At 36.4% G+C, this 16,969-nt stretch overlaps 2 protein-coding genes across 8 annotated transcripts in view; both read left to right on the plus strand.

Moving 5' to 3' along the window:
* The window catches only part of LOC149717149 (uncharacterized), a 371,656-nt gene that overhangs the window by 313,206 nt on the left and 41,481 nt on the right, over window positions 1-16,969 (plus strand). The window lies entirely within an intron of this gene.
* On the plus strand, window positions 14,081-16,618 carry LOC149717165 (uncharacterized). Of its 2 annotated transcripts, none has more exons than XM_089835842.1 (2): window positions 14,081-15,409; window positions 15,503-16,618. In XM_089835842.1, the coding sequence occupies exons 1-2, from the start codon at window positions 15,393-15,395 to the stop codon at window positions 16,371-16,373; spliced, it is 888 nt and encodes a 295-aa protein (XP_089691968.1). In that variant the 5' UTR covers window positions 14,081-15,392; the 3' UTR covers window positions 16,374-16,618. The 2 variants fall into 2 exon arrangements, with proteins under 2 accessions (XP_089691968.1, XP_089691969.1); XM_089835843.1 differs by having other exon boundaries at window positions 14,083-15,413.

A 16,969-nucleotide genomic window follows, 5' to 3' on the forward strand; every position in this document is an offset into this window, starting at 1 on the left:
ATAAATTTATGCTAAAAATAAGGTTCTTAAATTAAGAGGACGTAAACGATATCGTGTTTGTCTGTCCATCCATGCTTCCCCGAACGTGAGTTTGATGAATGAACGAGTAACGGGGTTAAAATCTGACCTTTTAGACATTTGACAAGCCGAATATTTTCGATAGTTGCTTGTCTAAAGAACTAAGCCTAATTATATCGTTTACAACACGTTAACACGGGGTGGTAAAGCCCATATCAAATATCAGATGTTTTTCACGAAAATATCGAACCAAAACGATTGACAAAGAACAAAATTAGATCTTTCCAAAGGAATTCCAACTTAATTACCAGAATTTTTTTTTTTAAATTCTACGTCCATGAATTTACATCCTTTCACCCAATGAATACTGAACTTCATATGCATAATATTTCTCCAGTCTTTATTACGTGTTTACTTTTTATGGAGATGATCTTAGGCAGCCACGTGTCACCTTTTATTCTTATTACATTTTGGGTCCCTGCTTTTTTATGACCCGCACGGTTACGTCACTTTTGCGACGCACGTGCCCCGATATGCTAGACGTGTCGTGGAATAGAATCTCGGGATGAATTAGATGTGCTTTGGGGTTTTTGTCTGGTATAGCGAAAGGGATGGAGCTTTAACAATTTGTAAAATCCTTCAATCAAAACCTACTAATTTTGACCAGGATTTATTTATTTAAAACTTAAAAAGCGTGTTAACAATTATGTAATTATGTAGCCGGTGGGAGATTTTCCCCAAAGTTTTCGAAGTCGCGACACATGTTTTATGCAATTATATTGGATTTACGTTGTATGTGTATTTTGTTCCATTTCTGAGAAAATTAAAGTTTTGAACAATTTCTATATTTGAACAACAAAAATGTTTATTGAAAATATGGTTTTATATCCTATGTTAAACAAGGTCACTAAACTGGACTCCTTGAGTCAGTGAGACTTAAATTAATTAATAGACACTTTTTAGTAATATATTATGCCTGTTTTGTCTATTTACGATGATGTTTTATCTGGAAATTTAAAGGTTGATTTTTAGTTACACCAGGGATAGATTTAATTTTAGAAGTAGGAATGGAGAACGGTTAGTATTTACTTCAGTCCTACTCATAGCCCAGTATAGAGCCCCTCCCTCCAACACGTAACGAAAGGTTTAAATTATCTTATTGGCTCACTTAAACTACGTTTCGATGACGTTGCTGACGGAAACGGCTAAAAATACGCAATTCCTTTTTACCTCTGTCGCTATGACCCGCCTCTTCTTTCATAACCCCCGTCCCGTGGAAGGGGGTCCGGGGCTTTGACCCGCCCATTTTACTCTGTTCTGCATTCCTACTTCTAAAATTAAATCTATCCCTGGTCACACTTTTCAAATTTCTCGACACAGTTTTTAAAACACTGCACTACTGCGGCCGTAAATCCAATTCAAATATAAACAATTTTCTCCAAAATTAACTTAACTGATTCAGGGTTCGAATCCAAAAACTCCAGCCAGTTTTACCCACTTAATTGAACCCAGATCAATAAATGCTTCAATTTTGATGAATTTAAAGATATTTATTGTTTTAAATTCAAAAGTATTATTTATTTATTTATTTAATAATATTTATAAATTTTTTAGGCAAAGATTTTACGATGCTTCTTATTATTATTAAGCGGTGACTTTTCAATGACAATTACTACAATTGAAGCAACTGCTAAATATAAATAACCCAATAAAACCTTTAGGCTGGGTTTTTTCGAAACTTGAACTGATTTCAATCGGGAGGAAATTTGGGTTATCCCTGGGGTTATCTTGTTTTATTATTATTTTTTCCCCAATATTTCACCCAATGTTTTCAGATCCCATTTAAACTTTTTTATCACTTTAACTGTAACTGTAATCCGATCATTACCAGCTATATACAATCTCTACTAATACCAATTTATGTAAGCGTTCCTTTTTAAACGGCCGGGCGCCGACCGTTATCGTTTCTATTGCGTTCGATGAAGAAGGCTTCTTTCGCCTCTGAACGCAATTTTGCTGACGAGACGATGGTCATGAATTCTAAATGTGTTTCTCTGTTGAATTATTACCACCCATTAGGGCAATTTTTCCCCTTCCCTTAATCGGAATAACTCATTCGACTCCTCTACTAAAGATAAAAAGCATTTACAATCCTCTAATTTGAATATAGAACCCTTTTTTTGCGGTATAGATTGCGGTAAAACTAAAAAGGATTAAATTTAACTCCCTGTGGAGAGATTTAGTGTTAGAAGTTGGAAAGAACAGTTTTTTGAAAACTTCTAACGGTTAATGGCTAGTATTCGCAACAGATATCATCAGCCATGGCCAACTTAGATAACCTTCTTTCGGCGGTAGAAGGCCTGCCAGCTTCACCCGAGCCCCACGTTTAAAAACGACTAGCTCCAACTTTGAATGTTGATTATTCGTCAAATAACGGAAGGAAAACTATGAAATAGGTCTCAAAATATAAATTAGAACTAACTTGACTTCTCATTTAAAATTCGGCCACGAAAAAAATCGGTAAATATATTAAAAATGCTCTTAAACCGAGTCCACTTCCGAATTTCTTTTCCCATAGAAAAAGCATTACGAGGAAAACTGGGTTGGTAGCGCGCCTAACGGCGAAAGTTGGAACTAGTTCTTTTCCTAGTCGTTTTTTAACATGGGGCTCGAGTAAAGCTGGCAGGCCTTCTACCACCGGTAATCTTAGTTGGCCATGCATCAGCTCTCCACGTATCGAGAGCGTGGCGCCATCTGTAACGCGGTTAACGTATTATACATACATAACAGTGTAGATGGTCTTACCATAGAGTAATGGCAGTTTCCAAGCTTTGACTTTATTAAGGTCTATGGACAAATAACATGGGGTGCTGCTAGTCTATGGATATGTATAAATAAATTACCATAAGTTTATATGATCCATAAATATGACACTACCTATAGAGCTATCTCAGAAGCCTTAGTGTGACGTCACCCATACTATTTGCCCATAGAACCAAAGCGGTACCAAACATGGCCGCCCACTGCCAAAGCTAAGCCCGTGACGTTTCACCTAGGCATAGACGTCACAAATGAGATAGCTCTATACTTTGTAATGCTAGAGACTTATTGAGAGTTAGTTCGAGGACGACAAGCGAGAATTGACTACACTCCTTCTGCAGTCCATCTTCCTATTTAGTCTATACTAAGCCTTTGACAGCGCCTCACTAGGCGTCGCTTTACGAGAATCTGTGAGGTTTCACCTACGTCACTTCATGGCAAGCTCTCAGTAACCAGTGGCAAACTAATGGAACGTAACTTATGATATTATGAATTCCCATCTCTTACCTTCCACAAGGCATTTTGGAAAAAAACATGAAAAACCAACCACACCTCCCCCCCCCCAACCTTGTGAGGGGGTAAGGTGATGTTTGGACTTGGGCAATTTTGTGTCTAAAATGTGCTATGACAATTTTCCCCGTCCGGGCCACTGTTTACAAGTTAAGATTGGAGTGTTTTACGAATGACCCATTAAAATTAATTAAGAAGTTGAAAGACAATTAAGGGGCAATACCTAAAACACTCAAATCATTCATAACTCGAAAACAGTGGCCCGAACTACAAAATGTCAAAGAACTACATTTTCAACTCAAAATCGTGCACCCAAAGAAACATCCCACTTAATTTATATGCATCCAGACTTATCAGAAACACCCTGTATAATGAGAATAAGTTGATTAACAAATACAATTTTGGGGCTACAAATCACTGAAATATATGCCTATATAATTATTTATATTTATTGCCTGACTTACTTCAAGTGGGGGTTGTGAAGGAGCATAACTGGTGAAGAATTTTAACGACGTGTATCAGAAAATATAATGACCCCATTATCATTAATAACATAGTTTTGGAGAAACTGAAAATGGGTGATAATGACAAACATTATTATGGAAACTTAACGAGGCGGAAATGGTTGAAGACCTTCATCCCCGTGGAAACATAGAGAGAGTGCGGCAATAAAAGATTTTAATCCCTTCAGTTAAGTGACCATAATGTTGGATTATGGTTCAGGCACTCAAATAAAAAGAAGGAATATCTTTTAACGCTCGTTTCTAGTCGTAAAACTCCTGAAAGGGCATTGTTAAAACTTTTATTTATCGCCTCTTATTCGTTCAAGAGCTAGAAACGGCGGACCCCGCGAAAATATGCAAATGAAATGAGAAAAACCCTACCCTGCTACAAGATAAAGACTTTTTCTACGACAAATCATCAATGTTATCGTCAGCATTCTGCTAAATGGGAGATCAAGCTAAAATAATACTAAAATACTGTTATATGATTTGTATTTCATTGTTGATTGGTATCAAATGTTATTAGAAACATTTATGGTTAATGCGGTTAATCAGGATTAAATTTATGGTTAATACGGTTAATCAGGATTAAATTTATGGTTAATACGGTTAATCAGGATTAAATTTATGGTTAATACGGTTAATCAGGATTAAATTTATGGTTAATACGGTTAATCAGGATTAAATTTATGGTTAATGAGGAATTTCTGGATTAAATTTGAGGTTAATGCGGTTAATCAGGATTAAATTTATGTATGGTTAATGCTGTTAATCAGGATTAAATTTATGGTTAATGCGGCTAATCAGGATTAAATTTATGGTTAATGCGGCTAATCAGGATTAAATTTATGGTTAATACGGTTAATCAGGATTAAATTTATGGTTAATACGGTTAATCAGGATTAAATTTATGGTTAATACGGTTAATCAGGATTAAATTTATGGTTAATACGGTTAATCAGGATTAAATTTATGGTTAATGAGGTTAATGAGGAATTTCTGGATTAAATTTGAGGTTAATGCTGTTAATCAGGATTAAATTTATGTATGGTTAATGCTGTTAATCAGGATTAAATTTATGGTTAATGCTGTTAATCAGGATTAAATTTATGGTTAATGCGGCTAATCAGGATTAAATTTATGGTTAATGCGGCTAATCAGGATTAAATTTATGGTTAATGCGGCTAATCAGGATTAAATTTATGGTTAATACGGTTAATCAGGATTAAATTTATGGTTAATACGGTTAATCAGGATTAAATTTATGGTTAATACGGTTAATCAGGATTAAATTTATGGTTAATACGGTTAATCAGGATTAAATTTATGGTTAATGAGGTTAATCAGGAATTTCAGGATTAAATTTGAGGTTAATGCGGTTAATCAGGATTAAATTTATGGTTAATGTTGTTAATCAGGATTAAATTTATGGTTAATGCGGTTAATCAGGATTAAATTTATGGTTAATGAGGTTAATCAGGATTAAATTTAAGGTTAATGCGGTTAATCAGGATTAAATTTATGGTTAATGCGGTTAATCAGGATTTGAGTGGTATACGACTTCGTTATATGGGAATTGTTGGCACTATGCCAACCCATTTAATTACCTTAATTATTACTTAAATTGTTTATTTATCTATTTATTTAGTTTAATTTTAAGTATCTTTGAAGCATTTCTGGAAGTAATGAAGAACATATTCATTCATTAAAATAATTAAATATATTTAATTATTTTAATTGCTAGCAACCAGTTTAATTGTACTATTAGAAAGACTTTGAATTGAAACAATATCAAAACTTCCAGATATACAGGGTGTTTCTGATAAGTTTGAGGATGTTCTTTGGGTGATTTTGAGTCGAAACAATGTTCTATGACATTTTTTCTGTCCTGGCAACCGTTTTCTATAGTTACGATTGGAGTATTTTACGGATGACCCCTTAAAATATATTAAGAAAACGGTTTTATCTTTGCACTGGGTTTTAGGTCCCGCTAGGAGTATCAAATACTTAGTATAAAGCGAGTATACTAATGTTTTCAAAGTGCAATGGTACGATTTCTTGAAATTTTATTATCTTAACCACGTGTTATTTATCTTAATTGAAAGTATGTCATTAGAGATGTTTTTAATTAGAAAGAAAACGTGCCAGCAATAATCTTTAAATTGGAAGACCGCTTGACGACAGTTAATGTCGCGATAAATTTGTTATTGCCAAGAGACAGCTTGGCGACATCGAGCAGTATGTAGTTTTAATCGATCCCTCGCGAGATCGGTGATAGTCTTCGATCGAATTCGCTTATCGATTCCTATTTCTTTGTTCGAGAAAAACATCTTTTACGTCACATTGCAAATTAATAGCATGAGTGATAAAAAATTATGTACTCTGCTAAATTGAAAATCGTGAACGAAATGAAATCCTATGTATCTCTAGGGCATTCGCCTTTTGAAGAGATGCGTAACATTGAGAGATAGTCTTCGATCGAATTCCGTTATCGATTCTAATTTTTGTTTTAAGCGAAGTTAATTTCAAAACATCGTTTTCATCACGTTGTTAAAATAATTTTAATAACCAATGATAAGATAAATTTTGTAGAAAATAGCTGTTTTACACCAATACGAATTAAACAAAATCTATTTTAGATGGCATGATTTGTGACAACCCGGATCGGGTCGATAAATTTCAACTGTAAGATCATACAAGCCTTGACATAAGTTTATCGACGAAAAGTCTGCATTTATCGTTGCGCTAGTAACGTCAACCGCACAATTATCTTTTGAGAAAGCACTTTGTTTGTTTATTTTTGTTTTTTGGTATGTTTGTTCTTTATGTACAGTCGCCACTCGTTTATTTCCGAATTATTGGCCAACTGTAAGATCATGCAAGCTTTGACATAAGTTTATTGACGAAAAGTCTGCATTTATCGTTGCGCTAGTAACGTCAACCGCACAATTACCTTTTGAGGAAGATGCTTGTTTATTTTTTTTTTGGTATATTTGTTCTTTATGTACAGTCACCACTCGTTAATTTCCGAATTATTGGCCAACTGTAAGATCATGCAAGCTTTGACATACGTTTATTGACGAAAAGTCTGCATTTATCGTTGCGCTAGTAACGTCAACCGCACAATTGTCTTTTGAGAAAGTACTTTGTTTGTTTATTTTTTTTGTATATTTGTTCTTTATGTACAGTCGCAACTCGTTAATTTTCGGATTTTATTTGCCAAACTGCATGGTTGATATCATTAACAGTAGGGGAAGGTTCATTAGAAATGGTTTGGTTGAGTTCCTCAAGGTTGGATCCGCAGAACCCTAGCCATTAAGCCTTAAATGAAAAGTTCAGGGAACGTAACTTCATACCTTAAGAGAACGGCCTTTTTTTAATATAAGAGGAAAAATATACAAAAAAAATTATCTCTTATTACAAAATAACTAGCATTTAATTAGTTTTAAAAACGAGGACTTCTGTACCGTTAAACCTAACCACTTACCCCTACCTCTCTAAGCCTTTGAGAAATGAACCAATCCCGTGAAGGTAAGAGGTTCTGTTTAGCAGACGCCACTAAACCAATGGCGGCACAGTAGTCCTCGTTTGAAGACTAATTAATTGCTAACAATATTGTAAGAAGAAATCATTTAATTTATTTTTCCTTTCATATTTAAAAAGGCCCTTTCTTTTGAGGTAGAATGTTTACCTGAACTTTCCCTTTAAATAACCCCCCCTTTCTCCAGGAAATAACATTTCTGTTATATTCTCGTAAGATTATGGCTTAAGACTAATCCCTAATTGAGCATCGTTTAATTGAAATTTAAAGTGGTAAAAACTTTTTTCTGAAAACAATATCACGCTGATATTTCATTTGGTTGGGCGCAAAAGCTTGTGATCAAATAAATGATAAAGTTTACATGATTTGAGTTTTTTTCGGTTGACCCCTTAAATTTAACTAAGAAACAAAAAGACAATGCTAATTTAATTAAGGGGTCATCCCTAAAACACTATCAAATCATAACTTTTCCCTTGGGAAAAATGTCGTAGAACATTTTCGACTCAAAATCGCCCATACAAATCACTATATAACATTTACTTCAAATTATGGACCTTACTTAGCGATTAAAATTCATCAAAATGAAGGCGCTATATTTGGTTCTTGCAGAATATGTTATGACAGGAGAGCAGGGAGGTCTTATAACAGACGCGATTGGGACAAATTCGAGTGGACATAGGTCAAATGGGGTTTTAACTGTATGGTCAAGCCGGGTGTCCCTAAATTGGGATCGATTCTTGAAAGGGGTACCGGCGACGGTGACATCAAAGGCGAATCGAACCTCCAGGGGGCCCACCCAAGAATTTACACCATTGATACTCGGATGAAAAAGGACCACCCCATGCATCTAGCAGAGACTTCTAATCCCCGCCATTCAAATAAAGTATAGACCAAATGAAGGGGACCCCCAAATACCATATACACCGATTTGAAATAGACCCGACTCAATACATTCTTAATCCGTAAAATGGCCGGCAGTTTATCAACTTTACTTTCTAGCCCTCTCCATATCAATCTTTATAACCAATTGATGAAAATGTACTCCCTGGAATTATCACATTTTAATTTTATTTATTTTTCACCATTTGTTTGTTTGCTTTCCCGAGCCATACGTAAAGTTACTCCATCTATTTAGTACGGGAAAGTTAGCCCATCATCTGAATGCTTATAGCAGCAAAAGGACCCTTCGTTGTCATCAGTATATTTTTCTTACCTTTTCGGGCCGCCATTTTTAAATGTTTAAACCAGGGATGCATTTCATTTTAGAAGTAGGAATGCAGAACAGAGTAATCTGGGCGCGCGCGTCAAAGTCCCGGACCCACTTACACGGGACGGAGGGATATGAAAGAAGAGGCGGGGTCATAGCGACAGAGGTAAAAAGGAATTACGTTTTTTTCGCTGTCCCCGTCAGCAACGTCATCAAAACGTGGTTTAAGTGAGCCAATAAGATAATTCAAACTTTCCGTTACGTGTTGGAGGGAGGTGCTCTATACTGGGCTATGAGTCGGACTGAAGTAAATACTAACCGTTCTCCATTCCTACTTCTAAAATTAAATCTATCCCTGATAATATTTAAACAACTGGTCTGGCGCAGCCAACTTATTTGGTAGTATAGAAATTCTCACGGCCTAGACAGACTGACGACTGTATTTACTATTCAATTGTTAAAGCGCACGGAATTTCAAATTCAAAACAAGGCTTAACGAATTTTTTCATGCTAAAGCCAGTTGTATTACCCTTGGCGGATATACACGAGTTCTGACATTCCAAAGTTAGTCATTATTGGTTTATTTTTTATTTATTCAAGAAGATGGATAAAAGATCAGTTTGTTCTTGCGGCGACCTTCCTTATATTAGAACAGAGCAAAGCTATAGTGGCGACCGGAAGTCGATTTATATTAGTAAGTAGAATAATAAAGCCCCATAAGTGTCCCTTAGAAACATTATAAGAATCGGACTAGGCAGTCTTAACAAAAAGCCAGGCAAAAAATTTCTTTTATTGTGAGAAAAACTACTTGTTCCCTTCTGATTACTAAAACAAGAACAATTACAATCACTGAATACTAAGATCTACGTGTCTTAGTGTAAGTAGGGGTAAAATTTCACTCCCTTGTTTTCTTATGACGGCTCATACGGTATGTGAACAACAAAGACGTTACATATTACTTCAAACAAATGGACTGGTAAGTCTGAAGCAATGTATAAAGTCTTTGGATTAACATACCGAATGTTCCGTATTAACCCTGTATCGAGCAGACGGTCCTGCAGCCCTCCTTCTGAAAATGGTCAATTCTCGTAATGGTTCCCTCATAAGATTTTAATGAAATTTTGAACCGATAACCAGCAGGAAAGGAAAAAATAAATCCCGCACCCGAGAAATTGTCAGCAATAGAACATTCCTGTAATTACTTGTAGAGAAACAATGGCAGAGGGCTCTCTTCCAACTAGTCAAGAGGCTACGCCAGATGGAGCTAGCCAACTTGCACTGTCTCTATAGGATTTGTTAAAAGAAGAGAAAACTTATGGCAATTAAATACAAGTATTTTATTAGGTGTAGAATGCCTAATTAAAATACATTAAGATGAGAGCTTTCGGCTGATGAAGGCTCACGAGCCGAAAGCTCTCATCTTAATGTATTTTAATTAGGCATTCTACACCTAATAAAATACTTGTATTTAATTGCCATAAGTTTTCTCTTCTTCTAACAAATTTTAATTATTAACTTACACTATGGCTTCGAAAAAGTTTAATATTTATGTCTCTATAGGGGTGTTTCTTGATGCACCCCACGCCCTGTAACGTTCTCTTCACCCATGTCAATAATATCATTTTGTCTTCTAATCAAAGCCTATTAATAGCTTAAAAGTCTCCAGTTAGTGCCAGGAAAGTTGTCGCGAACAGTTTAAGCGTAACCTGTCTTAAACTCTTCGAGCTGGCAGTGAATGAGGCACGGGATTAGCCAAGAGTTTGGCTACACCACTAAAGCCTGCTTAAAATCTATAATGGACATTTGTTACCAATTTTTCTTTCTCAATTTTAGCTCGGACTGTCACCTGTTCTTAATCTTACTACATATTAGCACGTTTTGAAGCGTTTTTTATCCCTTCTCCCACGTGAATAGGGTCGCCAGATGTCGCTATGGCCATAACTCGAGCTTTGGCGCGATCTTTGAAACTGATACACTACGCTACGCTTCAATACGCGCTTCTGCGTAGTAAGCTTGAATTTTTTTCTCACCAAACTTCTTTGTCGTGTATCCTATCTCAACAAACAAACCCACACACAAAGCTCCTTTCCACAATATACGCTCATTTATATAATCATACACACGTAGATATAAAAGACCAGTTGCATCTAAAAACGAACCCCGCACGCGCAGAAATCTTACAAGTGGTCAGCATCACTTACATTCATTCGAATGAATTGTATATTTATTTTTTATTTTCAAAAGGAATACGTATAACAAAGATGACCGTAGTTCTACGTGACTATACTGTTTGCCATAGATTATGTTTAAGAGAATTTCAAGTTTTTCTTATCGATGTGATCGAAGTCAACCACTCAAAATTAGGATAAGATGGGCATCACACCATGTGATGACGTCTATGACTGTTTGGCCCACAAACCTCGTCTTGCGGTGGGACAAAAATCCACAAGCGCATCTTGCCCAATAGTTAAGTGCTAATAGAGTAATGATGAGGGAACTATTTATCGCGTATGTGATCCGGTTTAGTAACCTTGCTCCGAATGTAAAATGATGTTGGGAAGAATCGTGTTACAATTACCACGCTTTGTGATACACTTCTCTCGAAGAGAGGTATTATATAGTTCTGCTGATACTGATCATATGCTTTGGAAATTAAACACTTTCAGAACGTTACTAACAGACAGACACGGAACTATTCATATTTCAGTAACATTTAAATACACATTAATTTTGGATAATCTAAAATCCGAGACACCCATCGCGTCATAGACGCCCCGAATAATATGCTTTTCTTGGATCTACCTATAGAAATATTCACTAGTTGATCCAACAAGCGAGGTGTAAAACGAAGGTATCGAATATATTTTTCAATTACCATAATCCTCACCTCTAAGGTAAGGAAAATCTAAAATCCCCGACGGGTTCATGGACAAAAAAGGCGTTTTCTTTAATCTTATAGCGGCGTTTGTGGGTTGCTCTTTTTTGGGGGGCCCGTTCAAGCCAACTAATGTTGAAATCCTTTAATAGGAACATATAGACTTCTACTGGGTGTTTGTAAAAAAAAAAAAAACCGACCCAATCCTGTCGATCTCTAGCAGATGTGCTTGATTAACATTTCAATGGAATTCCTTTATTAACGGGGGCTTCAAACCACCAAAAAACCTTCGCTTTACACCGCGGTCCATGGTTTTCCCTTCGTGTTTGGTCTTTTGGCAGGATATGTATCCACCATGGACAACTTACACGAGGGCAATTGATAAGTCTTTATTTTCAGGATGAAGTTGGGTATGTAATTTGATCAAAATTGATGAAATGGGAAATATATTATTTCGAAATTTGATTAAAATTGATGAAATTTGAAATATATTATTTCGAAATTTGATTAAAATTGATGAAATTCGGAATATATTATTTCGAAATTTGATTAAAATTGATGAAATTCGGAATATATTATTTCGAAATTTGATTAAAATTGATGAAATTTGAAATATATTATTTCGAAATTTGATCAAAATTGATGAAATTTGAAATATATTATTACGAAATATGATAAAAATTGATGAAATTCGAAATATATTATTTCGAAATTTGATTAAAATTGATGAAATTCGGAATATATTATTTCGAAATATGATCAAGATTTATAAAAGGGGAAATATATTGTTTCGAAATTTGATAAAAAACTATGAAAAGAGAAATATTACTTCTAATTTAGATTAAAAGGACCCAAAAGGATTACGCTGTCTAAAATGGCTAAATATCCCCCAAACTTAATATCCAAATCCTTTTAAATTAAATAAAAAACAATAATTTTACATTTAGGTCAAGTTTAGTTCGAATAAAATTAGACAAAAGTTAAAAATAAAATAAATGACTTCTGAAAGAAGTCACGCGTTTGTTTCTAAGAAACTTAGTTCGATTTTCAATTAAACTTCGGTTGATCGTCCCCGATTAATTAATCCATGCTACAACTAAACCTATAGCGTCAATCGCTAAACTATGTTAACCAACCAACCAATTTCCCGGATTTTAATCCTTAGCCGGAAGCTTAAGACCCGTATAGCATTCACGCCAGGTTTAAAAATCGAGTCAGATAGTGCAAACTATAATGAAATTTCGAAACGGACTAAAATCTGGCATTAAACTACACGCTAAAAATTGTATATTTTAAGGTTCGGGCCTCGTAGTACTCTCAGATTGAGACGCCTGAATGCTAGGGGGAGTGGCTTAGGGGGTCCCACCCGGGAATAATAACAGGATCATTCCGATTCACTAAATAAAATTAGGCTTAGAACATTTTGCTTGACTAAATTTCCGACAGCTCCTCCTCTACGATTTTCGGTGCCCTTACTTATGAAATTTTTTTTTATGGTGACATACGTTTACTTCCTAAGTCCTCATCCAGCATAGAATTGACCCGTTTTCAAAAGTATAAGGTGAAATACAGTCTGGTGTTTGACCACCTTGTTTCCTTAGCACGGAACATCCGGTTTGAGGATCCAAAGACCTTAGACGTGACTTCAAACAATAAGGACTTTTGTGGATTCGTAACGTTGAAGTCTTATCTAACGTCTTTGGTTTAACGTACCGGATATTCCGTGATCTTAACTCTTAAGGACAACCCGATAAATGTTAGTACCTCTTGTCGGTATGCTAACTATAGCCACTCGAACTTTATTCGGCTGGATGCGTTAGAACACGGCCAACCTCATTAATATGGACTTAACAAGTTGGCCGTGAAATTCCATATTCAATTGAATACTCCACCATAGAGAGGAAATGACTAAGCGAGATAAAGATTTATAGTTATTATTACCCAGTTCACATCAATTAAAAGTACGCAAAGGTTTTAATAACAATGACACTTAGTTTCATAGCTCGCGAAACTTTCCCAAGTACTTGGCCCAAACATAAAATGATAACCCAAGGTACTTTCTCAGCGAAAACCAGAAACAATTGCAAAGTCAACGGATAATTTCTTTGTAGAGTGTGGAAAGATGACGGTGCTCAGAATTCGTCGGACGTTTCCCAATTAAAACGCAAAAATAATGTCGAAACTAGCAAATTAGTCGTGCTTTTTCAAGACGTTTGGGCATTTGTGTCTATAAAAGCCAAAGTCCAGACTGATTGACATACTGCCAGCCCTAACCGCTATACCTAGAAGACTGACTCTTAAGTACCAGCCGTTACACACTAAGAAAGATCATTTTTAATCCACGGCCATCGTGAGAAATGGCGGACAGACATACGAAAAACTTTCCTTATGGAATAACGTCCGCGCTTTTCAACAGATTTCTTTAATATTAGCTAGTAGTATACAAAAGAGTCTTTCGCGCCAGTGACACCCTGTTGACACCTGACACCCTGTTGACACCTGACACCCAGTTGGCGCCTGACACCCTGTTGACGCCTGACACCCCGTTGACGCCTGACACCCTCTTGGCACCTGACACCCAAATTGGCGCCTGACACCAAGATGGCGTCCTCACGCCAGATGGTACTGTTGGTACAGTTGGCGACTGACACCGAATTGGCGCCTGACACCAAGATGGCGTCCTCACGCCAGATGGTACTGTTGGTACAGTTGGCGCCTGACACCGAATTGGCGCCTGACACCAAGATGGCGTCCTCACGCCAGATTTTTTGGCGGGGAAAACCAGGGGAAAGCTTGACACCATGTTGACTTTGTGAATGGCGTGGAAATTTTCAATTTCGGCGTGGAAAACCAGGGGAAAGCTTGACACCAAGTTGGCGCCGTTGCCGCTGTTGACGCCGTTATCACTGAAGTCGCTTCAATCTCCCCTTTGACGCCAGATATTCAATGCGCGCCTTATCCTTATTGACTTTGATAAGGGAAAACATATGTTAGGCTTAAGACTAAGCGCCATATTTCCACAACTTCTCCTGAAACTAGAATTCAATTATGGCGCCAGATATTTGTGGGCGCCTTATTGACTTTGACAATGTGGCGGGGAAATACGTATGGAAAAATACGCGACCAATGGGGGTAAATAAGTGTGGGGAATTTTTCGTTTTCAATGGCGTCTTCTTATTTTCAAATCAATACGTTACACTTATCTGTCTAAAAATATCTAGGTATATTGGCTCGAATTTCTTAAATACGGCGCTGGAACCGTTATCTTAAATAGTATCCCTACACCTGCTTCAAATAGCGTATCATTAACGTAAGCCAAAACAGAGACGTACAATACAATGTGTTTGACCTAAAATATATTATTGGAATACACTATGTTAGGCTTAACATTTTTAACGAAGTAGGCGGGGAATATGAACGGAAAAAAGAGTGTTCGGTTTTCGGATACGACGGTGTACGTGATTCCTCAAGAGGACAGGGTGAACCATGAATTTCGTAACCTGCAATGGTTTAGAATGCAATTAAAGTGTAAATACGAATACATATTATCCCCGATATTGGAGTTGAAAATTGAACTTTTCGCTAACCCTTGTCTTACACGCGACTCGAGGCTTTCTACGTCACGTTAACTTTCGACAACGTGGTGGGAGGGGGAAATTATATATGTTAGGCTTAGAGATTAAGTGTCATATCGTCGTTCGTCAACGTGTTTGAGGATACCATGGTAAATACCCGGGTTCAGAGCGTCACGGTAAATTCCCGTTACGTCGTTGATTGAGAAAATACACCCATCATATCTTGGGTTATCGTCTCGCGATAAGATCCTATAAAAGACGCGGTAGTTTAAAAGATAAGTCATTTTACGACTCTTCAAGCTTTTCACCCCAGCTAACGATATCCACGTGTCATCACTTAGAAATGGACTCAGTTAAATTGTAAGTATGTTCTTAACAATATAGTTAACCCTTGCATGTCCATTTGTATCCAGACTTATAATTAGAGTATTCGGTTAATTTTTTCTCCATCAGGGACGGATCAAAAGCGTTCTCCGAAACTGACAATACGCCGGACACGCCTTCCTGTCCTATCTGCTGTAGTGAGGATGGTAGAATGAATTCACCCATTACTTTAGAAGCCGCCGTTAGACGAAACAACTTAAGACGAATTGAAAAATTTGGTGCTATCGGATGGGATAAAGATTACGGAAAATCCGAAAGGACTGCAGATCCCGAAACGGGGGATTTACTAATAAACCCCATACCGAATGAAGTCTATAATGTAGACGATGGTGAAGGTTATATATGGCAATACGTTAATGGCCCTAATATAAATTTTGGTTTGAAACACTTAGCGATGTACAGATTACTAACTTCTACAGTACAATTACCCGCAGGGTCATTAATTGACATGTATGCTAGACAGTTTCCATGTATCATAAATAAGAAGACCCATCAATTCAAATTGGAAGAATTTGCGGGAGATACTATCCTCGAATTTCCCGTACACCTCACACCACACAAAATGTACGGAATGCCAAACCCAAATATTTGCCATTTAGGGAGTTGTCACCCCCGCAATGAGGGGGAATGTAAATTTCGCACCTTTTATTACGGTGGATACGAATTTCATTGTCCATATCAGTACTTGAGAGTTCTGAACTTAGCTCTTCATATGTGTATGTTTATGGTATACAAAACTAACAAAACCGTAAGGAAAAATTATAGTGATGAAAACGACCTAGCTACGCATTATATATTCAAGGCCCTGCAGATTTGCAGGTTAGCCAAGTGTCTGTGTGATAACACTCACAGTTTAATGTTTCACGAAGTTCATTATCACATGAGATCCAATGACGCGAATAATTATTTCGCGAATAAGTATTTCGCAGACTTTCTTTAACTATGATTACCCCCGATCGGTTAAGCGAGGGAGTATAGTGTTTCAATAAAACGTGTTTGAAAATGCTGTGAAATTAATAGTTTAAACGATGTTAAAGCGCGAATAATAATTTCGCGAATAAGTATTTCGCAGACTTTCTTTAATTAATAAAACGTTTGTAAGTTCGACATTTTGTAGGCGAAGCATAGTGTTAAATGCTAAATAATATTTGTAGAATCTCGAATAAAAAGAAAATGGTTGAATGATATGGGTTTCTAATTATTTTACGTAGGTTTAATATAATTAATATTTTAAGCCCATTTTAAAACCTTAAATTTTGGCCATTTATTTAATTTTCAGCATTAATTCACATATCAAACGATATATATCAATAATAAGTACATCTGACATCACTAAAATACAATGAAACCCGGGAGTATTATTCACACGTACCCATCTCACGGTCCATGAAATCTTGTACATCACGGTATTCTTGGCTTGTTAAATCGTCCATCTCGTCGGAATCTGGGAAATGCTCAAGCATGTGGATGTTCAAAACATCAAGGTCGTCAAACCATTTATCGCAGATGTAACAAGAAACTTTCGGAGGCGGTGTG

This window comes from Phalangium opilio, unplaced genomic scaffold (genome assembly GCF_054372755.1).
Source record: "Phalangium opilio isolate 3A_F unplaced genomic scaffold, DU_Popi_V2 ptg000003l_1, whole genome shotgun sequence".
Lineage (NCBI taxonomy): Eukaryota > Metazoa > Arthropoda > Arachnida > Opiliones > Phalangiidae > Phalangium > Phalangium opilio.